This window comes from Podarcis melisellensis (assembly GCF_964234715.1).
Source record: "Podarcis melisellensis genome assembly, chromosome: 14".
Classification (NCBI taxonomy): Eukaryota; Metazoa; Chordata; class Lepidosauria; order Squamata; family Lacertidae; genus Podarcis; species Podarcis melisellensis.
In genome coordinates, this window is record NC_138546.1 from 1,106,364 (window position 1) to 1,129,026 (window position 22,663).

General features: G+C 50.2%; 1 protein-coding gene across 1 annotated transcript in view; it reads left to right on the top strand.

Annotated features, from left to right (window-relative positions):
- Positions 1–22,663, top strand: part of FBXL18 (F-box and leucine rich repeat protein 18) — a 36,404-nt gene that overhangs the window by 2,530 nt on the left and 11,211 nt on the right. Inside the window, exons 3-4 of the mRNA XM_081889157.1 lie at positions 222–1,771; positions 5,756–5,974. Coding sequence (XP_081745283.1) covers positions 222–1,771; positions 5,756–5,974 — 1,769 coding nt within the window. The remainder of the gene's footprint in view (positions 1–221; positions 1,772–5,755; positions 5,975–22,663) is intronic.

Genomic DNA, 22,663 nt, shown 5'->3' on the forward strand with positions numbered 1-22,663 from the left:
TCTTCAGTCTGAAGGTTAGCCTAGCTCTCTGAACACAGTGCAGGGTGATCTGGCCTTCCGTGCTGAAAACACTGGAAGCTAACCCTAACCCTCAGCTGCTTTCAAAGAGAGCCCTGTAAAGAAAGAGGTCTCTGGAGTGTCTCTTCCTTCACATCGAAAGTGGTGCTGGCTCCTTTTACGGATCGCTAACGTGTATTTTTGTTTCTGCCTGTTGCACACAGGTGGACAAGGACAAGGTGAAGCAGCTCATGCGGGAGATTGGCAAGGAGATTCAGGAGCTGAATATGAGCGGCTGCTATTGGCTGCCCGGCTCCACCATCGACCAGGTGACCCGCTGCAGGAACCTGGTGAAGCTGAACCTGTCCGGCTGCAACCTCACCTCCCTCCGCCTCTCCAAGATGCTGTCTGCCCTGCAGCACCTGCGCTCCCTGGCCATCGACGTGAACCCGGGCTTTGACGCCTCCCACTTGAGCAGCGAGTGCAAAGCCACGCTGAGTCGCGTGCTGGAGCTCAAGCAGACCCTGTACACGCCCTCCTACGGGGTGGTTCCTTGCTGCACCAGCCTCGAGAAGCTGCTCCTGTACTTTGAGATCCTGGATCGGTCGCGGGAGGGCTTGATTATCTCTGGCCAGCTCATGGTTGGCGAGAGCAACGTGCCTCACTACCAGAACCTTCGGGTCTTCTACGCTAGGCTGGCGCCCGGGCCGGTCAACCAGGAGGTGGTGAGGCTGTACTTGGCAGTGCTGAGCGACCGCACACCCGAGAAACTCCACGCCTTCCTCATTTCTGCCCCCGGTGGCTTCCCCCAGAGCTGTGCTGTGAAAAACCTCTTGGACTCCATGGCTCGGAACGTGACGCTGGATGCCTTGCAGCTGCCCGGGTCTTGGATGAATGGCTCCAGCCTCCTCCAGCACTTGAAGTTCAGCAACCCTGTCTACTTCAGCTTCAGCCGCTGCAGCTTGTCCGGCAGCCAGCTGGTCCAGAGGGTCCTCAACGGCAGCAAAGACCTCCGCAGCTTAGTCAGCCTGAACCTGAGCGGCTGCGTCCACTGCCTGTCTCCCGACTCCACGCTGCGGAAAGCGGAAGACGAAATTGACAGCAGCATCGCTGAGACCCTCGTCGCCTCCTGCTGCCACCTGAGGCACCTGAACTTGTCGTGCGCCCACCACCACAGCTCCGAAGACTTGGGCAGGCACCTGTGCCAGCTCCTTGCTCACCTGAAGTGCCTCCTCTCGCTGGCTTTGCCCGTCTGCTCCATCGCCGACGTGAGCCCTGTGCCCGCCGACAAGCCGTCCGTGCAGCCGGCGACCAACGCCACCTCCCCGAGTTTTGGGAAGAAAGTCCGGATCGGGGTGCAGACGTATCCGCGGAACTGCTTGGAGCAGGGGAATTCCAGACCCCAGCCCTCCGTGTTTTGGACCCTGCTAGAAAGCCTTCCCTTTCTGCAGCAGCTGGAGCTGATTGGGTCCAGCTTTTCCTCCGCCATGCCGCGGAACGAGCCGGCCATTCGGAACTCGCTGCCTCCCTGCGGGCGGGCCCAGCACGTGGGGGATGCCGAAGTGGCCGCCATTGCCCAGCTGGCCTTCCTGCAGAGCCTCACGCTGGCCCAGCTGCCCAATATCCTCACAGGCTCCGGGCTCGTTCACATTGGGGCCCAGTGCCAGCACCTGCGGACTCTTTCCCTGGCCAACCTGGGCATGATGGGCAAAGTGATGTACATGCCAGCCCTCGTGGACATGTTGAAGCACTGCAGGTGTTTGCGAGATCTCAGGTGAGGGCCTCAGGTGAAGCAGAGGTGGGCCAGCTCCTGAATTAGCCCCACACTGTTGCCTTCCCATCCCGTCGCAGCAGGGAGAGATCTCTGGCACCTGGGGTTTCTTTGCTTCCTGGCAAATGAGGTTGTGTGCTGGGTCATTTTGGTTTTTAGCTAGGCGGAACTCCTAAAGAGGCAGAGGGCATACGACTCAGGCAGCGTTAGAAACTCAGATACACAGTCATGTGAAAAAGAAAGCCTTTGAATTCTGTGGTTTTACATATCAGGCATCGTAACAATCCTCTGTTCCTTTGTTGTTGTTGTTGTTGTTGAGTCGTTTAGTCGTGTCCAACTCTTTGTGACCCCCTGGACCAGAGCACGCCAGCACTCCTGTCTTCCACTGCCTCCCGCAGTTTTGTCAAACTCATGTTTGTAGCTTCGAGAACACTGTCCAACCATCTCATCCTCTGTCGTCCCCTTCTCCTTGGGCCCTCCATCTTTCCCAACATCAGGGTCTTTTCCAGGGAGTCTTCTCTTCTCATGAGGTGGCCAAAGTATTGGAGCCTCAGCTTCAGGATGTGCCCTTCCAGTGAGCACTCAGGGCTGATTTCCTTCAGAATGGAGAGGTTTGATCTTCTCGCAGTCCATGGGACTCTCAAGAGTCTCCTCCAGCACCAGAATTCAAAAGCATCAATTCTTCGGCTATCAGCCTTCTTTATGGTCCAGCTCTCACTTCCATACATTACTACTGGGAAAACCATGGCTTTAACTATACGGACCTTCTCTGTTCCTTAGCAGGTCTTAAAATTTGGTAGATTCAACCTCAGAGGAACAACAACACATGACATATTACACCATGTCATGATTTATTTAACAGCAATAAAGCCAAATGTATGTATTTACCTACTTAATTTATACAGCAGAAGTATTCTAGGAAGCCAGCGTGGTGTAGAGTGTTGGACTAGGACCTGGGAGATCAGGGTTCAAATCCCAACTAAGTCAGGAAGGTTACTGGGTGACTTTGGAGTCAGTCACAGGCTTTTAGCCTACCTCACAGGGTCGTCGTAAGGATTAACTGATGAGTGGGGTGGTGTACTACTTGGAGATAAAGGTGGGCTTCAAAGGCAGTGAATAAGCCCTTCTGCTTACCTGCTTAAGAAAGCTGGAGATCTCTGTGTGGTTGCAGTTGGACACAAAACATGCCTGGCACCTGGGGAATTTCTAGCACTGGACTCGGGTAGAAGCTGCACGTTCCCTCCCTGGTACATTGACTCTAAAGGCTCTTGGTCATTAGTCCTGGGGATTACCTTTGCCTGACGCCCTAGGAAACCACGGCCAGGCAGAGTCGTTCGTTTGGGCTAGATTGGTATGCGCTAGATCAGGCATATCATATCCAACTCTACAGAGACTACAATCTACTCCCAGTGTAATAAAACTGGCAGTGATCTACCCATTGTCATTGCCCATAGTTGAGCTTTTTTTGGGAAGGGTTGCATTAATTCACTCACCAATCCGTAGCCCTCCCTCTTTCCCCCACTCAGACGCCGGCAGCAGCGATTGGGGTGGGTAGCGATCGCTCATGAACAGGGGTCATCAGCCTTTTCCAGCCATGGGCCAGTCCACTGTTCCTCAGACCATGTGCTGGGCCAGACTATATTTTGAAAAAACACACGGATGAATTCCTATGCCCCACAAATAACCCAGAGATGCATTTTAAATAAAAGGACACATTCTACTCATGTAAAAACATGCTGATTCCCGGACCTTCTGCCGGCCAGATTGAAAAGGCGTTTGGTCCATATCCAGCCCCCGGGCCTTAGGTTGCCTACCCCTGCTCATGAAGAACCGGGCGAGCTCTTTTTTAACTCCCGCGATCGACATGGAGACCCCTCACGATCTACCTGTTGATCACGGTCGACCGGTTAGACATTGCTGCGCTAGATCATGGGTGAAGGATGCAGTGGCCCTCCAGATGTTGTTGCCCAACTCAACACAGCTAGTCGTTGGACATTGCGATGGGATATGCAGCCTGTGAACATCTGGAGGAGTGAAGAGAGCAACCGGCTCACTTGGTATAAGTAGAAAGCAGCTTCGTGTGTTTGCAGTATCAAGGGGGAAGGCTAGAGAAGGAAGCAATGGGCGTACACTATTCAATTTACAGTTAACATAAAAGGCTGTCAGCTCATTGATGAATTTGTAGTTGGTTGGCCAATTGATTAAAATGCTGGTGAGTTTGCTTGTCACCAAAACTGCAAGGTGGGTGCCTTCCGGAGACAAGGAAAGGAGTTCAATGATCAAAGCATCCCTGCATTGTTCGTAGCAAAGGCCATTCCTTGTTTTATTTCCCCCCCTGCTTCCCTCCCCCAACCTAATGAAACAGTAAAACTGAAATAGCCTCAAAGGAAACCGACTTAACTCCCAGGCCCATTGATAATAGTTGGCCTTCGCTGATTAATACACCACAGAGCCAATGGACTCAGCGTTCTAAACAGAAAAAAAAATATTTTGATACAAAAGAGGATAGTTTCAAAGCAACTCCCTGGGGGTGGTGTCTGCCTGTGATTCACCCTGATTCTCAACCATTTTCTAACTCTGCACATTTAAACATTGTCAGGGCTTGAAAACAAAAAAGTATATTCTGATGTTAATAATATGGCAACAGTGTCACCTGGTGGACGGGATGCTGTATTGCAAAAATATTTTCTGACCACTTACTGTTGTGAGTAACTTAATGTCATAGAATGGTAGAGTTGGAAGGGACCCTGAAAATCTTCTAGTCGAACCCCCTGAGGTGCAGGAACATGCAGCTGTCCCATATAGGGATTGAATCTGTCACCTTGCTGTTCTAACCAGCTGAGCTTTGCTTGCTCACATGTTGCTTTGATCACGGAGCAACAGTGAAAACTGTTTATTCGCCCCTCCCCTACATTTCCATGGTAGTTATCACACAAGGAGTCCTTCCTTTGCTTCCCTTTTATTTATTTGATTTATTTCATAAAACTTGTTTGCCGCTTGTTTGTAGAAAACCTCAAAGCGGGTTTCCTTTCTTTGGATCTCAGTGGAGAAAATGGAAGATCAGTGTTTGACACCTGAGACACAATGCTGAGTATCAAATAAAGGAATTCTTATCCCTGTGGTAGAGAGATGTCCTGAGGGGAGGGTGGAGGAAGACACACACACACACCCTGCCAGCAGATCATTTTCAATAGTGTTTTCCTCCTTTGGATTCCTGGAGCTGATCCCACTCACTCCAGGCAACTGGGAAAACAGCAGTTTACAAGCTATGGCAATGATGAGACCATCTCAGGTTGCCCTGTAAATAGATAAAAGCTCAGAAGTCAGGGCGTTGTCACAGGTTTCACCTGTCCAAGAGTCACAAAAGGGAGAGGAGTGAGGCAGGAGCAGATGCAGCCCAGTTTACAAAACACCCAGCCTCTTAACTGGAGCTTTTTGTTGGGGAATTGTCTTTCTCCTTTAAAACCCACCGATGAGTTAACTCTCCAGCTAGTTCCTTCATAGAGGTTACATCAGAGGTTTCAACTAAAATCAAATGGATTCTGCCTTCCCAAAAGCTCTGCACTGAGCTCCACTCTGCTAAAAGCAGGGGTGTTCTTTCCTCGTCCCCACTGGCTTTGCAAACCCTTCCCCTCCTGGAATAATAATAATAATAATAATAATAATAATAATAATAATAATTTATACCTCACCCATCTGGCTGGGTTTCCCCAGCCGCTCTGGGTGGCTCTCAATGGAATATTAAAAGCACAACAAAATGTCAATAATAATAATAATAATAATAATTTATTGTTTATATCCTGCCTGTCTGGCTGGGCCTCCCCAGCCACTCTGGGCAGCTCCCAACAAAATATTAAAATACAGTAATGCATCAAACATTAAAAACTTCCCCTAAACAGTGCTGCCTTCAGATGTAGAGCCCCCCCCTTTGCAAGTGTCGTCTCTCCGAGGCGTGTCATTTGGTTGACCCTTGTTTTGCCTCCGCAGGCTGGAGCAGCCCTACTTCAACGCCAACGCCCAGTTCTTCCAGGCCCTGAGCCACTGCTTGTCCCTCCAGCGCCTCTGCATCATCTCCCGGAGCGGATCCCTGCAGCCGGACGCCGTGATGGCCTTCATGACCGCTTGCCTCGAGGTCATCATGTGCCACATGTTTACCGGGGAGTCTCTCACCGTTTGCAAAACCTTGCAGCAGTCCTTGATAAAGAGGTGAGTGTTCAGACCATACCGTTACTCTGGGCAGTCCTATGTTTTTGAGGCTTAAACAGGGAACCCCAGGCTCTCCCTCCTTGGCTCCTTGGCATCGTGGCTCAGGCTGCAGAGTAAAGACATGTGAGGCTGGAAGTGCGCTGTGTGACGGCATAAGTGCATCCTCATTGCCTTTGCCTGAGCTGCTCTCAAAAGGTGCCAAGAGTTACGTGCTGTGACACGTCTGCCATCAAGGGCTCCCCTGTCTTCCAAGCTTGGCAGGGCAGCTGAAAACCTCCCGCAGGTTTGCAGGAGGGTGAGCAGAACAGTGTTTTTTTGTTTTATTTCTAAACTTTATTCCAAAACTGAAAAAGAATTACAAACATGAAATTCAGAATCCATATTCGTTTTGTAACATAAGCCATTTACATAGTTGACTAGATTAAAATATACCTAATTGCTATAGACTTCCCTTTGCTATATATAAATGCAACGCAATTAGAAATACTACAGTGGTACCTCGGGTTACATACGCTTCAGGTTACAGACTCTGCTAACCCAGAAATAGTACCTTGGGTTAAGAACTTTGCTTCAGGATGAGAACAGAAATCATGCAGCAGCGGCGCAGCAGCAGCAGGAGGCCCCATTAGCTAAAGTGGTGCTTCAGGTTAAGAACAGTTTCAGGTTCAGAACGGACCTCTGGAACGAATTAAGTACTTAACCCGAGGTACCACTGTATATTAGAATTTTTTATAAATTCTCCTATACCCCCCACTCCCCTTCACCCATGTGTGATCTCAATATTTTTTTAACTTCTTCCATCTTGTTGCGTTGTTGTAGTTTAATAATTATTCAGTTGATTCTTTTATTATTTCCTTGCTTACCCCTGCACGTTTTACACATTATCTATTAATATTCCAGTTCCGGAACCATATTTTTTCATGTATTCCTTCTCTCCATCCCACTCTTTAATTATTCTCTGATTTGAATGGCCTCTAATGATTGCCGTCAATTTTGCCATTTCCACAAACTCACAGGGCTTGCGTTGCCATTCTAATACTGATGGTCTTTTCTCCCCCTTCCAATTCTTTGCGATCAATATTCTGGCCGCTGCTGTTGCATAAAAGAATCATTTTTTCTTATCCCTGGGGATGTCATTAGATATTGGGCCTAACAGAAGAGCCTCTGGCTTTTTGATAAACGAAATCTTAAACAGTTTTTTCAGCGGGTGAGCAGAACCGTGTTGGTGGACCTGCTTCCGCCCTCAGGCTGCTAGTTGACCATCACTTGCAGCCTCTCCCAAGTTGCCTCCCTCCAGATCGGCCTCATCCTGACCAGAGCTCCTGGGGCTTGTGGAATGGGCTCTGATTTGGGGCAGGCCGATGTCTCGGCTAAGTGGTTAGGAGATTAACTCAAGCATTTTTCTGTGTTATTTTCCAGTATAGCTATGCATGCACATCATTATAGCTGGAAATGTCTGAATTTTACTTGGTTTTTCTTTGAAGCGACAACTTTCCAGCCCTGATGACAAAGAGAGAAATTTGAAAATGTGCCTGGGTGTATAGCTCAGGTATCAGCACAGGAGATAATAACAGTGCTGGGCTTCCTACGTCAGGGAGAGTTGACATCTTGTAGCTCATCTCAATTTCCTGATCTATATTCTTGATCCTTCAATAGCTGAGTTTTGAATGCATTTACATGTGTGTTAGTCAAACTCGTGTGCTTTTTTGCTCGCTTCACCCTCCCCTCTTTATAGTTTTATAAGGAAACCACCATATTGCCCCCGTACATATCGCAACACTTTGGATTTAATCCCTGCTCATCCCAGTGGCAGAATAGAAACGGCGTCGGCTATGAGAAGAAGGTGAAGTTTGCAGCCTTGACAGAGGGAATAGGGCTATGGCTTGATTTAAAAGATATCTTAGTTGAGTGAGTTTCATCATTTAATTGATTGATTAAAAGCATTCGCAAAGTTTTGCATATAAAACCCACAGTATTTTTATAGGGGAAAATAGGCCATGAAGGCCACATGGTCGAATTATGTGGGACCCACTTCTCAGTAGGCATGCAGAAGACTGTGCTGTTGCCCCTTAAATCAGAACTGGCTTGGATGATGCAGGCATGTTGTACGGGAGAAGCTGTCCCCGTTCTCTTCCAAGATTGCGCTCACCTTCTGTTTTTGCAGGTGCTTGGTTTTATTTAAAAACTTTCCCAGGTAACTGAAAGTGGCATTTTAATCTATTCACAGATTCACTCTTGAAAAGTTGCCGCCCTAGCAAGCTGTCATTGTAGGCTACAATTCCTGGGGCTGCAATAACTCCTGTAGCATAGCTAGTAGACTGACCACCCCATACCCAACTGCTTTGAAGTACTGTAAGCCCTATTGAGTTCAGTACGACTTACTCCCGGGTAAATGTGTCGAAGACGGCAGCCAGAGCTGGGGACCAAGAAGGCTTTTCCTCTGCTGTGAATTCTGTCAGTGGCTAGAGGGTGAGAGGCTCAGCTCCACAGTGGCGGCAATATTGGGGTGGTGAGATCATTCATGTAGTTGGTGTCTCGTCTTTTGGCCTTCCCAAACCCACAATGCATCTTGTAACACGAAAAGCAGACGATGCAATAGCTTCTCAGCAAGTGTCTCCCGTGGCCGGTCTTGGCCACATTTCAGCCTTACTTTGCCAATTTCACATGCAGAGTTGTTGTAGGTTGAGGTGCAGCTCCAGATGCTGACATACTCCAGCCCCCCCAGCATCGCCAGTCATCCCCAGTTATTCTCCAACAACACCTGGAATTGCCTAACCGCATATGTAGCCTTGGTAACACCTGGAGGGCCACACATTCCCCATCCCTGCCGTTGAAGAATAGCTTCAGCCTTGAATTCACAGCGCTTTGAACCGTCAGGAAAAGTGCTGCACAACTTTGGAACTTTTCTATTACACCCAGAAAGAACTGTGGGGTGTCTTAAATCAGCTTCAGAGGAGACTTTTCTCTGTAGAGCTGCTGCCTTCACAACCATTCTGCTTTTGGCAGTGCGGCTTTTGGGAAGCCAGCCAAGACGTGGGCTGTTAAATTCCCCGTGGTGTCGAGGGTTTCTTTTCAACAGAACCCTCTCCTGTGTCTTAATTGAATTCATCTATGGGGATTTTCTCTCTCTCCCTGTAAGAACCAGAAATTCTTTCTCCAGTCTTATCGTTCTTTGCCTGTCCTATAGCTCATAGCAGAGCTGATCTAAACTTTAATATCCTTTTTCCTGTGCTGGCTTATACTGCCCAGCAACCAGATGGCAGCTGTTTTCTTCCATTTCATGCAGACTTCTTCTTTTTTAAATTTTTATTATTTACAGCACCAATACAAACAACACAACAATTTCCCTGTCGGCCTTACTTTATTCCCCTTCACTTTTTGCCATTCTGTTCTCAAAGAGAGAGAGAGAGCCTTGCTAGATCAAACCGATCCACTTGCCCTGTATTCTGTCTCCCAAATGCAGCCACCCAGATCTCTCTGAGCTTTCAAAACTTTCAGTGTTGGTGACACACTTTTTAGACATGCATCATTTCGCGACACAGTAATTCAGTTTTACTAGCAAACCGAAGGTTAAATGAACGCCTTTCCAGCCTGCGGAGCACGGGGAGAATTTGTGCGACACACCTACACACTGCAGCCGACACACTAACGTGTCGTGACACACATTTTGGAAAGCCCTCCTCTAGGGAGCTCACGGACGGGGTGTGATGGTGATGCTAGCTGCCCTTGTGTGTGTTTGGTCTTCTGAGGCTTTGCTGACATCCTCCTTTTCCTCATCAGTACTAATTACAACACCAATTCTCCCTTGCTTGTGTTTCCAAAATGGCACCACCTATTCACAAGAGGCAGGTATCCGCAGCCTTCAGGGAACCCTCAGGTTTGCTGAAGCGTCAGAAATATTCAGGGGGCAAAGCCCTAAAGAGAGGGAAACGGCTCACTCGCCCCCTTCCAAAGGTTCCTCCTTCTGTATTCTGATCAGCACCATGAGAAACAACTGGCAGCTCCCAGGGGCGGGGCCTTTTCTGCGGTGGCCTCCCCCTTGGCCAACGCCCTTCCTTGTGAGATCTGCCAGGCTTTGGCACTGTGCTGTTAGGCAACTGGATAGAACAAGGAAGGTGTTTGGCTGAGTCTTTGTCATGTCAGTGCTGCTCTAGGTAGTTGTTTTAGGAATTAATTTCATTTGTTGGTTTTTGTGTGGGTCAGTTTTCTGTAGTGCATGATGTGGGAATCAGGATACTGGAGGAGGAAGGCCTTATGGTCTGAGCTGGTAGGACTCCTGCAGTGGTCCTGCCTTGTGCTGACTTGGTGCCCTGACTGAGTCCTCGGAAGAGAGACCCCACAGGTCCTCAAGGACCTTGAGATGCAGGTGGTTGTCTTCCAGAACCTGGGCTGAGGGTCCTCTGGCATGAGACCTTCTGAAGACCCTTGGAGCTGTCAGAGGAGAAGGTGGAGCCTTACCTCCGCTCCTCAATAACCCTGCTGGCTCCAAGAGCGCCCAGGCCAAAGAGCAAAGGCATGGCAAATGTCCAGAGACCCAGAGTCCTTGCGCTGCTTGTGCGTAAGGGATCTACTCCCGAGTAAGCGATCCCTGGAATTCCTTTCCTACCAGCAGCTGGGCTTAGGGTGTGGCATAGAGGGCTCTTGAGCCTTTTAGTTGCTGGAAACAGCACCGGCCTCTGGCTCCTTCTCCTTGCAGAACTCCCTGCGATGCAGACCCTGGAGAGTTTCCTGACCTTGCTTCCGCATCCCGTTGTTGTGAGCAGTGTTAGAAACTCAGATATGTAAGCTAGGTGCCAAACCCTCCTTAAACCAGGGTTACAGTGGCCACAATGGAATGCCTAGCTGCAATTTGGGGGCTCGAAAGTAGCGTTTTCCAATGCAATTTCTGGTTCTTGAATTTCATTCTGATTGTGCAGATACAATAGAGCGGATAGAATTCTACAGGATGTGTTGTTATATTGTGAAAACAGGCAAGACCCGCAGATCCCCAGGCATCTTCACCTGGTCGCAAGTGGCCGATAACCAGGTGCAGAACGGTTCACTGGGGCTCTGCTACACCTTGGGTCCCACTCTCCTGGATAAACGCTTTTACCTCCTTGGACAGAGGCCCTGGCTCTGCGGGGAACCTCCTGGAGCACAACCTCACAGACCCAGAGAGCGGAGCGTGGCCCTGCACACCTTCCTCCTGGACGCTTGAGGGGCTCTCCATTAATTTCCCCCTAGATGGAGCTGTGGCTTCGTGTTAAAAACTCCGGAACGCCTCTCCGCCCCCCACCCGCTAATTCTGCAGGCTAAGTATTTTTCTCCACCACCACCAGCAGCCCCTGTCGTCGCCGCTCGTTCTCCACTGCAGAAGTCACGCCAAGCAAAGAATCCCAATGACTTGCGATAACGGCACTTGCTGCACGGTGCCTTGAGCACAAGTGTTTGCAGAGGCGGCCCTCCCCCCGCCCCTCCCGCCAAACCTGCTGGGAGCTGGAGGGCGGCGTTAAAAGAAACGTTTGTGTTGCAGCAAGTGTCCTTTTGGACCCCCTGCCACCCCCCCACCCCCCGCCCCCAGGTACCTGTTTTATTCAGCATAAGCACTGCAGAGACTTGTCTTTTCAAGGGCAGGGTGTATGTGGGAGAAAGGGAGCGTGCAAGCTAGTTACACCCATGAACAATTAGCAACCGCAGCAGGCATGCCTTTAAGAAGCAGCTGACGCAGGAGAAGCTGGAGGGGGGGCGGCTCTGACATGCCAAACGCCGGCCGTGTGAGTGTTGACTCGTGGCAAGTCATACGTGCGCATTCTGCAGAGAAGGGAAGGCAGGAGCGCTGAGAGGGCGAGCGGGATCAGCAGTCCGAATGGTGTGCCCGGTTCGATTTAACAACCTGATCTCATTATTGAGACTTGCGCTTCATTCAGCATCAGCAGAAAGGGGGGCAGCCAGCGCGGACGACGAGGTTTTCTGTTGTAAATGGCTGGAGACCTGGGGGTGGGGTGGGGGGCTGGCTGGCTGGCTGGGACCGGATGTGGATAAGCAGGGAGGTCTAGGACGTGGGGGGGGGGTGCTGTGGGGCTTGGAAAAAGGATAGGGAATTGGGAAGAGTGGGGTGTCAGAAGGATGTCATCAGAGCCCCTGTTGGAGCAGAGGAAAATATTTGTTTTTATTTCTTTTTGTTGTTATTTGTCTGGGAAAGATTTATAGGCTGCCTTTAAGAGCACGCTCTCTCAAGACGGTTTCCATCATGAAATATTAAAAGCGCAATGACACAATCTGAATTATCATGCACAAGCGAAACCTTCAATAGCAAAACACATTCCTGCTTCTCCCGCCCGGAAAAGCCCCACCTAAAATAAAGCCGCTATCCATGACCCCAGACCCTCGGCAGAGAGGGGGGGCAACCTGTAGGTAGGGCAGGATGATCGCCAATCCTGGAGAATTTGCCTGGAATCCTGGTGGACCACTGCCAGACAGTGTAGACAAGACTGACGTAAATGGTGACTCTGTACCAGGCAGCTTCCCATTCCTAAGGGAGGGAGGGAGGGAATGTATTTATCTCCATGCATTATTCTCCTGCACCTCTGTCGGATCCCTCTGTCACCTCTCTCCAAGCCCCTAAACATCTTGGCTTTCCCTCGCAGGAGAGATTATGAGAGAAGAAGAAAAACTTTCTCCATGCCTTGAATTTCCTTCGTATTCCTACCACATGGTGCAAAAGGTTTCCTTCAGTCCTGTTTTCAGGAATATTTATCCTCAGCTGGTGGGTTGAGGCCAGTCTTTCACATACTTAAAGGTGGAGTCACACAAGCACACTCACAAACACCTCCGCCTTTTTCCCCTTTATGACTTTTGTTTTAAGAGAAGGCAGAAGCTGAGACAGAAGGAATTAAATGTGGGCCTTAGAAACCTGGAGTATCCCTAAGTACCCCAAAACCAGCAGCAGGCGCCGCCTTCGTTTTTCAAGCTTCTCCCTGAAACCAAGAGAGCGAAGAACTTGGCCGTTTTCAAAATGAAATCTTTGCCAGGGAACTGCTGGATGTGCCATTTTAACCTCGTTGGAAATCAGATTCCACAACTTGCACTGGGATTTTAACCAGAGAGTCAACGAGTGTTCCTTGGCATGACGGAAGCAAGAGAATCTGAGCCCAACCCCAGAGGATTGCAGCCCAGCCCCGTGATTCAAATAAACAAGGGCTGAAATCTCGCCAAGCCAGATCCAGTGTGCTTGTTCCAGGAACATATAACACTCACAGGGCATCCCCTCCAGGCTTTTGCGGCCTGCCCATCATTTCCCTATTGCTGCCTGCCATCATTCCTTGCATTTGCTGGCCTGGCAACACATAGCTGGTGTGTGTGCATGTGTGTAAGAGAGAAAGACTTTGGGCTGTCTTGGGGCCTGTTTTGTACGGATTTGAGGAAACGTCAGCCAGAATAAACAGATCACTAAAGGAAGTTGGTCTTGGTACGTTCCCAGGAGGTTGAAGGGCTCCTTGCTTTGCTCTGTTGTGATTGGTCCCTTGTCCTGTGGAACTCACTGCCACCGGAGGCTGTGACAGCCACCAACTTGGGTGGCCTTAAAGAGAATTAGACAATGGAGGAGAGACCTATTGATGGCTATTAGCCAGGATGGCTGTGTTCTGTCTCCATATTTGGTGGCAGTGATGCGTCTGAAGACCAGTTGCTGGAAACTGCAGAGGGGAGAGCAATACCCTTGTGCTCAAAGGTTGCTTGCAGGTTCCCCACAGGCATCTGGTCAGCTCCTGTGAGGACAGGATGCTAATCCACCTCTTTGTGGCTTATATCAGGACAGCCTATTTCTCTGCCTTGCCCACTCTGACCAGAGGCAGAGGCTTTCCTGGGTTTCAGGAAGAGAAGAACCTTTCTCATCGCCTGCCAAACTGGAGATGCCGGACACCAGACCTGGAAACTCCTGGCTGCAAAACCAGGCGCTCTGCCCTGGAGCCAAGTTCTCCCTGCTTGTGCTTGGCTCGCCTCCTGTTCTCCCGGGGTTGGCCTGAGCCTTCCTCTCTGAGCAATTATTCTGCCTTGCCCTTCGGTTGGATGCCTTGGGCAAGCCGCAGGGCCCTTCAGACTGCACGGTCATGTGGCTTTCCTTGCTCAAGGGCGGCCGAGGGAGCTGCTGGGTAAGAGCGGAGTGGAATTGCCTTCGGGTCTTTTTGCTTTCCCCTGACACGGCTGCCCTTTGTGTGCCCAGTAGTGCCATCTTTGGGGCTTCCCTGGTCTGAGTCCCAGCATGCTTGGCGAGCTCATTCTGCAGTTCCCCTGCACTGGAGAGAGAGAGAGAGAGAGATTATTTTTGCCATGGCATCCGAGAACCCAAGGTGGAAAGCTGTCTGCTCTTGCCTCAGCACAAGAACCAAGATCTTCCGGTTTCCAGGCCCATCCCTGTCACTGATGAACTCTAGGATGGTCAAAGTCCTGCTGCTTCCTGGTGTCTGTCAGAGCTGAGATACGGGAACCTGCCAAAGGAGAGCCAAGAGCCTAGACCAGGGGTAGGCAACCTGAGGCCTGGAGGCCAGATGTGGCCCAATCGCCTTCTCAATCCGGCCCTCAGACGGTCCGGGAATCAGTTTGTTTTTGCATGAGTTGAATCTGTGCTTTTATTTAAAATGCATCTCTGGGTTATTTGTGCGGCATAGGAATTTGTTCATCCCCCCCCCCCAAATATAGTTCAGCCCACCGCATGGTCTGAGGGACTGTGGACCGGCCCACGGCTGAAAAAGGTTGCTGACCCTTGCTTTAGGCCATGGGTAGGCAACCTGAGGCCCGGGGGCCGGATGCGGCCCAATCGCCTTCTCAATGCGGCCCACGGACGGTCCAGGAATCAGTGTCTTTTTACAAGAGTACAATGTGTCCGTTTATTTAAAATGCATGTCTGGGTTATTTGTGGGGCCTGCCTGATGTTTTACATGAGTAGAATGTGTACTTTTATTTAAAATGCATTTGTGGGTTATTTGTGGGGCATAGGAATCCGTTCATTTTTTTCTTTTCCAAAATATAGTCGGGGCCACCACATGGTCTGAGAGACAGTGGACCGGCCCATCTAAGTTGGTGACCTGTTGTTATTGTCCATGGAGTTTTTGAGTCGGCATCTCAAAAAGCAGAGACATCACCTTGCCAACAAAGGCCCATATAGTTAAAGCCATGGTTTTCCTAGTAGTGATGTATGGAAGTGAGCGCTGGACCATAAAGAAGGCTGATCGCCAAAGAATTGATGCTTTTGAATTCTGGTGCTGGAGGAGACTCTTGAGAGTCCCATGGACTGCAAGAAGATCAAACCTCTCCATTCTGAAGGAAATCAGCTCTGAGTGCTCACTGGAAGGACAGATCCTGAAGCTGAGGCTCCAAGACTTTGGCCACCTCATGAGAAGAAAAGACTCCCTGGAAAAGACCCTGATGTTGGGGAAGATGGAGGGCATAAGGAGAAGGGGATGACAGAGGACGAGATGGTTGGACAGTGTTCTCGAAGCTACCAGCATGAGTTTGACCAAACTGCGGAAGGCAGCGGAAGACAGGAGTGCCTGGCATGCTCTGGTCCAGGGGGTCACGAAGAGTCGGACATGACTAATCTACTAAACAACAACAAGTTGATGACCATCACTGTCTCCGTCTCTGTGGAGGGAGTTCCACAGTTTACATGCTGCATGAAGAGCCTGGAAGTGAAGCTCAAGCTAGAGGAAGGTCTATTTTTCCACCGGCCAAGTCCTGACGTGGCCATGGGAGGCTACTTTACACTGAGCCAGACCACTGGTCCACCTCACTCATTGTCCGCACCAGCCTTCTAGATGTTTTGGACTACAACTCCCATCAGCCCCAGCCAGAAGGTTGACCCTGATTGGCAGGGACGCCTCCAGGGTAGGATCTTTCTCAGCCCGACTGGGAAACACCAGAGATTGGACCTGGGATATCATGCATACAAAGTGGTGTGTTCTACCATGGAGTAACGCTCCCTCTCCAAAGGAAGGGGGAACTCTTTGCAGCCCAGGGAGATGCACTGCCCAGTAGCTGAGCGCAGCACTAAGTTTGCCCACTCCAGCCATGGCAGTCTCTTTCAAGAGAGCTCTAGAAGCAGGGCGGACTTTGGGTCCGGACTCTGTCCCAAAGAATAGATGGAAAGTGCCTCTGGGGCAGGTGCAGAGTGCAGTTCCTCCATTGCTAGGTCAGTCATGAGAACCGCCCAAATCTGGTGAAGGATATTTCCTAGGACCCTCGTACCTACGGGACCGCCTCTCCCGGTGTGCCCTGTGGAGGACCTTAAGGTCCATAAATAACAACACCCTAGTGGTCCCGGGCCCTAAGGAAGTCAGATTAGCTTCAACCAGAGCCAGGGCCTTTTCAACACTGGCCCCGGCCTGGTGGAATGCTGTGTCTCATGAGACCAGGGGCCTGCGGGATCTGATTTCTTTCCGCAGGGCCTGTAAGACAGAGTTGTTCCGCCTGGCCTTTGGCTTGGAGCCAATTTGATTCCCTTCCCCTCTTTCTTTTTTCCTTTCTCCTTCTGTGATGGAACTCCTATTTGGGGACTTCCCTGGCTTTTTTCTGGCCCTCATAGGACCAGTTTGGATAGTTGGCCTTGTTTGAAGATTTGACATTTTCATCCCCAAAAAGTTTTTGATTTGAGTTTCTACTGAAATGAGGCTGCATTTTAATGTTGTGTTTTAATCTTGTTTTTAAGTTGCATTTCATTCAATTTGTTTTATATCGGGTGTTAGCCGCCCTGAGCCCAGTCTTGGCTGGGGAGGGCGGGGTATAAATAAAATTTATTCTTATTCTTATTATGATGGAAATACCAGTTTCTGGAAGCCACAGGAAATGAGAGGGCTCTTGCGCTCGGATCCTGCTTGGGGTACCTGGTTGGTCACAGTGAGAACAGGATCCTGGATTAGATGGGCCTGATCCAGAAGGCTTTGCTTATGTGCTTACATTTTCTAGACGTGCAGGTTCTGCCCGTTAGCCTTTGCAATGTGGGCGCACTGGCCTGCAGAGTGCAGAGTGGTGGTGGGGGGGCTCCCTCCTGCCTCCCCAGGTTCTCTCCCAGCTCCAGCTCCTTCGCTTGCCCTCGGCATCTCTTCCCTCCCCTCCCTGCTCCGGTGATCGCACCCTTAAAATATTTATCTTCTCTCTTCTGTCCCCCACTCCCTTTAATTGTCGTTTAGTCAAGCTGTAAATATTTAATTCCCATCTCTCTCCCCCCCACCCCCAGACGGCCCTGCAGCTCATTAAGCATCGCCATCCTCTCCTCCTCCTCTTCTCTGAAATGCCCCCTCTTGTCCTGCAGGGAAGCGTGTGTGCAAGTCGGACTTTTATTCTGTGGCATTTGGCCTTGAACTCCAGAGCACAGGTGTGAGAGTCTCTGGGTTTGCCGCGGTTTCCAATCCGAGCAGGCAGAGGAGGACTTCAGCCTCTTCTCTGCAGATCCTGGGGAAAACTGGATGGTAGGATTGCTCTCACGCAAAACATGCGCCGGGACTTGTGCATTCCTCGCTGCTTGCTCCTGAGTAGGTCCAAGTGTGGCTGCAGCTGAAGTCAGCGGGCATCTGGCATTTGCTGGAGTTGGCGGGTGGTTGAGTGGGGAGGAGGGGAGCAAGAGGTCCATGCTCACTTCCTGGGAGTCTTGTTAGTTCTGTGTTTTTTGCTGACCATTCTTGGCCACCATAGGATTTGCCAGAAGTCATGCCAGCATCCAGAGAAGGATCCAGGGCTGGCCAAGGTCAGAGTCCAAGCAGGCTGGGTGAGGAGAGAGGCCAGTCAGAGCAGTCCAGGGTTAAGGTTGGCAGAGGAAGTGCCCAGAGCCTAGGCTTCGCTCCAGCCGCTCTTTGGGGGGATTTTGAGTGGGAATTGATGGAGCCACACCCCAGCTGATCCCCCCCCCCCGGAGGTCTCCTTGAGAGGAGGGTCTTACTCCTGAGGCATCCTTGCAGTGGCAAAAGAAGCTCGGGCTTCTGGGACAACGTGGATCTGGGCCCATGACCTTATTGTTATGATGTGTCTGGAAGACGGGGGCAATTGGCAGGCCCCCAGGTGGCTCCAGCCCACCGGCCGGCAGCCGGGCGAACTCCGGTTCTTGGAGGAGCATCTAAACTGCGACTAAAGCCTCAGAGACCTTTAGGGACTGAGCACGCAAGCCAGCAGAGATAAGAACGCTTTGCAACAGAAGTAGCGGACAGAGGCATATGTAAGCGTATTTACAGGCATTTATTCAGCATCAGGACAAAGGAAAAACATGTCTGCTTCCCTTCGTGTCCAAGCAAACAGCAGCATAGGCAAAAGCTGTACACAACCGAAGTCCCCAGCAGACTGTGCTGGAAGGAAACAGACACGTGACATACAACAACTCCACATGCCTGTTCTAAAGGGGGAACGGAACTATATCCTAACAGGGTGCACTGCGGGGCCTCTGGAGTCTGCTTGCCTCCTCCCGCTCTGCCGCCCTACAGCTTGGGGGGGGGGGGGAGGCAGCGGGTGGACCATTTGGGCAGCACGGAGCCTGCGCACGCACAATCCACCACGTCTCTCCCAGGAGAGATGCATGGCTTGGTGCAGGTGCCACGGTGAGTGCCACCCGGCATTTTGTCACCCTTTTCGGTGGTGACACCCGGGGCAGACCGCACCTGCCACACCCTCCTTCCTCTGCCCCCTTGCCTGGAGAGCCCTTCTCTAGATGGGCTGGATTCCCAGCTGGCATTTACAGCACCAGCTTGGGTAGCCTCGATGCTAGAGGCTTGCTCTGGGTGTGGGAAGCCTCTCCTAAGCCTTTTTGCAGGATCCTGGCTCCTCAGTCCTGGACAGAGCCAGACAAGGCTTGGTGTGAGTCCCATGTCTGAAACTTGACACTGTGCCTGTGGTCTTAGGGATGTTGTCAGACTCCTTCTCCCATCACCCTGTTCCCTCTCCACTTTGACTGGTGGAGGTTGGGGTCCAGCAGTATCCAAAAGGAGACAAGTTTCCTTTTTTATATACAGTGGTACCTCAGGTTAGGGGGACGCAGGTGGCGCTGTGGGTTAAAGCCTCAGCACCTAGGACTTGCCGATCGAAAGGTCGGCGGTTCGAATCCCTGCGGCGGGGTGCGCTCCCGCTGCTCGGTCCCAGCGCCTGCCAACCTAGCAGTTCGAAAGCACCTCCGGGTGCAAGTAGATAAATAGGGACCGCTTTCTAGCGGGAAGGTAAACGGCGTTTCCGTGTGTGGCTCTGGCTCGCCAGAGCAGCGATGTCACACTGGCCACGTGACCCGGAAGTGTCTCCGGACAGCGCTGGCCCCTGGCCTCTTAAGTGAGATGGGCGCACAACCCCAGGGTCTGTCAAGACTGGCCCGTACGGGCAGGGGTACCTTTACCTTTACCTTACCTCAGGTTAAGTACTTAATTCGTTCCGGAGGTCCGTTCTTAACCTCAAACTGTTCTTAACCTGAAGCACCACTTTAGCTAATGGGGCCTTCCGCTGCCGCTGCACCACTGCTGCACGATTTCTGTTCTCATCCTGAAGCAAAGTTCGTAACCTGAAGCACTATTTCTGGATTAGCAGAGTCTGTAACCTGAAGTGTATGTAACTTGAAGTGTATGTAACCTGAGGTACCACTGTATATAAATTTTTATTAGTTTTTTTAACATGACATTTTCAGCAGTAATTCAACATATTTTTACATCTTATTCAATTTTTTTTTTACTTCCATCAGTCCTGTCTGAAAATTTTCCAATCTAATCTCTTAGTATGCATTTCTTATTTTCCCTGTTATATTTAAAACCCATAACTAATATCTCTGTTCTTTATCTACTTTGTAGCACTTCATATATTTCTCCTTACAAAACTTCTTGTAGTCCCACTAGCGTAATTTGTTGGTTACAGTTGTTCTTCAAATAGTTCATATACTTCTTCCAATCTTCTGTAAATCTCTGGTCCCGCAGGTTTCGAATCCTACCTGTCATTTTGTCCAATTCTGCATAGTCCATTATTTTCATCTGCCATTCTTCTTTCATCAGAATTTCTTCTTGCTTCCATTTCTGGGCTACCAATACTCTTGCTGCTGTTGTTGCATATAAAAACAATTTAACATCTTGCCAGGAGGCAGGTTTTCAATCCCTTTTCTATCCAGTGGCAGACCTTGCGCCGGTTCTGTTTGGAACATGCGTGCCTTGTGTTAGATGAAATAAGTTTAGCCTGGAGAAGAGGAGGTTAAGGGGTGATATGATAGCCATGTTCAAATATATAAAAGGATGTCACATAGAGGAGGGAGAAAGGTTGTTTTCTGCTGCTCCAGAGAAGCGGACACGGAGCAATGGATCCAAACTACAAGAAAGAAGATTCCCCCTAAACATTAGGAAGAACTTCCTGACAGTAAGAGCTGTTTGACAGTGGAATTTGCTGCCAAGGAGTGTGGTGGAGTCTCCTTCTTTGGAGGTCTTTAAGCAGAGGCTTGACAACCATATGTCAGGAGTGCTCTGATGGTGCTTCCTGCTTGGCAGGGGGTTGGACTCGATGGCCCTTGTGGTCTCTTCCAACTCTATGATTCTATGATTCTAAGTGTTGTGTTTTTAAGGGTGGTGTTGGGGGGATGAAAGGGGTGCCTTCCTGCCACTCGGGGGAGGCCGGCAGTTTGGGGGTGCAGCATCAGCCTTGGCGCCCCCCCTCAACAACCAGCTTCCCAGACGGAGAGGAACTGCGGCACATCCTTCAGCATCAGAGCAGGCTGCTGCTCTTTGGACTCACCTGATTCCCAGGGCCAAGAGGATTCTGGGATGCAGCGCAGCCTTCGCAGGGGAGCCGGCTGTTCTGTTTTCACCCAGGGAGCAGGGAAAGGATCCTGGCCCGCCAGGCTTGCAGCTGCATCACTGCGAGGCCTGAGAGCAGCCGTAGCTCAGCTGCAGAGCATCTGCCTTGCAAGCTGAGGGTCCCGGGTTCAAAACCCGACCAGGTAGGGCCGGGACAGACCCTCTGCCTGAAGCCCCAGGTGGGGCTGCACTAGGTGGACCAAAGGTTTGTGTAACGCAGGAGCACCTTGTGTTCTTCCAGTGTAAACAATGGTCCTTGAACGGTATTTCATTTAAAACTTACTTTTCTGCTGTGCCCCCCCTTCCCTGCCTGCCTCCCCCCTCCCCCCCCTTCCTGACCTTGAGAAGGCTCCTGCCCTCCTCCTCCTCCTCCTCCTCGGTCGCTGTTTGCTTGCCTGCCGTGGGCCAGCGGCTGGTGCGGCTGCCAAACCCCTCTTTGCTAGCCTAAGCATGTCTGCTGGCTGGGTCCCCGCCTCCGATTGCGGAAGGCTTAATGTATGGCTGGCGTAGTGAATCATTTAAGATCTCGTTCCAGCTTTCATTGTCTGTTTGGCTTCCTGCTCTCTTGGAACCCTCCAGTAAGGCTGTCACTTTGAATTAATAATAAAGGCTGGCGGCGGGGGGGGGGGAGAGGGCTCCTCCTTGGCTTGCGTTACTCGAGAGCGCAGACAGGCACTTGTTGAACTGCGGCTGTTGGGGGTGCGGTGGGGGCCTGTACTTGCTAACTTCCACTTTCAGTAGTGGGGAGGGCCACACACACACACACACACACACACACACACACAGCAGGTTGTTAGGTAATCCAAGGGTCCTGCAGAGGAGTCTCCTGCCTTATTTAATTTGCTTGGCTCATTTATTTATTTGATTTTTACCCTGCCGCTCATCTCCAGAGAGCTCCAGGGTGGTGCAAGGGGTTCACCGCTCCAGAATATAGCCGCAATGGGGGGCGGAAACTGCGCATAATTTGAGATTTCGACAAGGGCGGGAGCCTCCAAACACTTTTTATATCATTTTGGCATTCCTTTATTACATACACAACGGAACAGTCATGTTCATGACATGCCGTGCCACAAGCCTGGCAGATCTGGAACGATGCCTGATAACCGGATAGCGCTAATATCCTTCACTTGGACTTTTGTTATTTTAACCCACATTTGACGGCACTCGTTCTGTGTACCTATTTTAGGGTTGTTATTATTATTATCTTATTATGTATTAAATTTGTATGCCGCCCTTCATCCGTAGGTCTCAGGGCAGTTCACAACATAAAAATAAAGGATAAAAAAAAATTAAAATTCCTTCCAGTAGCACCTTAGAGACCAGCTAAGTTTGTTCTTGGTGTGAGCTTTCATGTGCATTCACACTTCTTCAGATACACTGAAACAGAAGTCACCAGACCCTTCTATATAGTGAGAAGGTGGGGAGATGGGTGATTGGCTGATAGGTGTGGTAAACCTGTTGATGACTGTTAATGACTGCAATTGGTCTTACAGGAAAAAGCAAGGGGTGAGATGGCTAAAAATGTCTCTATTCAGACCAGTTCTCTCCATGGTTTTAAGTTTGGTAATAAGTTGCAATTCAGCAGCTTCTCTTTCCAGTCTATTTCTGAAATTCTTTTGTAGTAAGACAGCTACTTTGAGATCTTGTATAGAATGCCCTGGGAGATTGAAGTGTTCTCCTACTGGTTTCTCTGTCTTGTGATTCCTGATGTCCGATTTATGTCTGTTTATTCTTTGGCGTAAGGTCTGGCCTGTTGGTCCAATATAGAGAGCTGAAGGGCACTGTTGGCATGTAACTAGGATAAAAAAAAGAAACAAATGCATAATAAAAACAGGAGCAGACCCAATTTCATATTTTTGTTTTCATTTGTTGTTATAACTGTTCTCTCTGTTTTATGTAAATTGAAATTGAAACATTT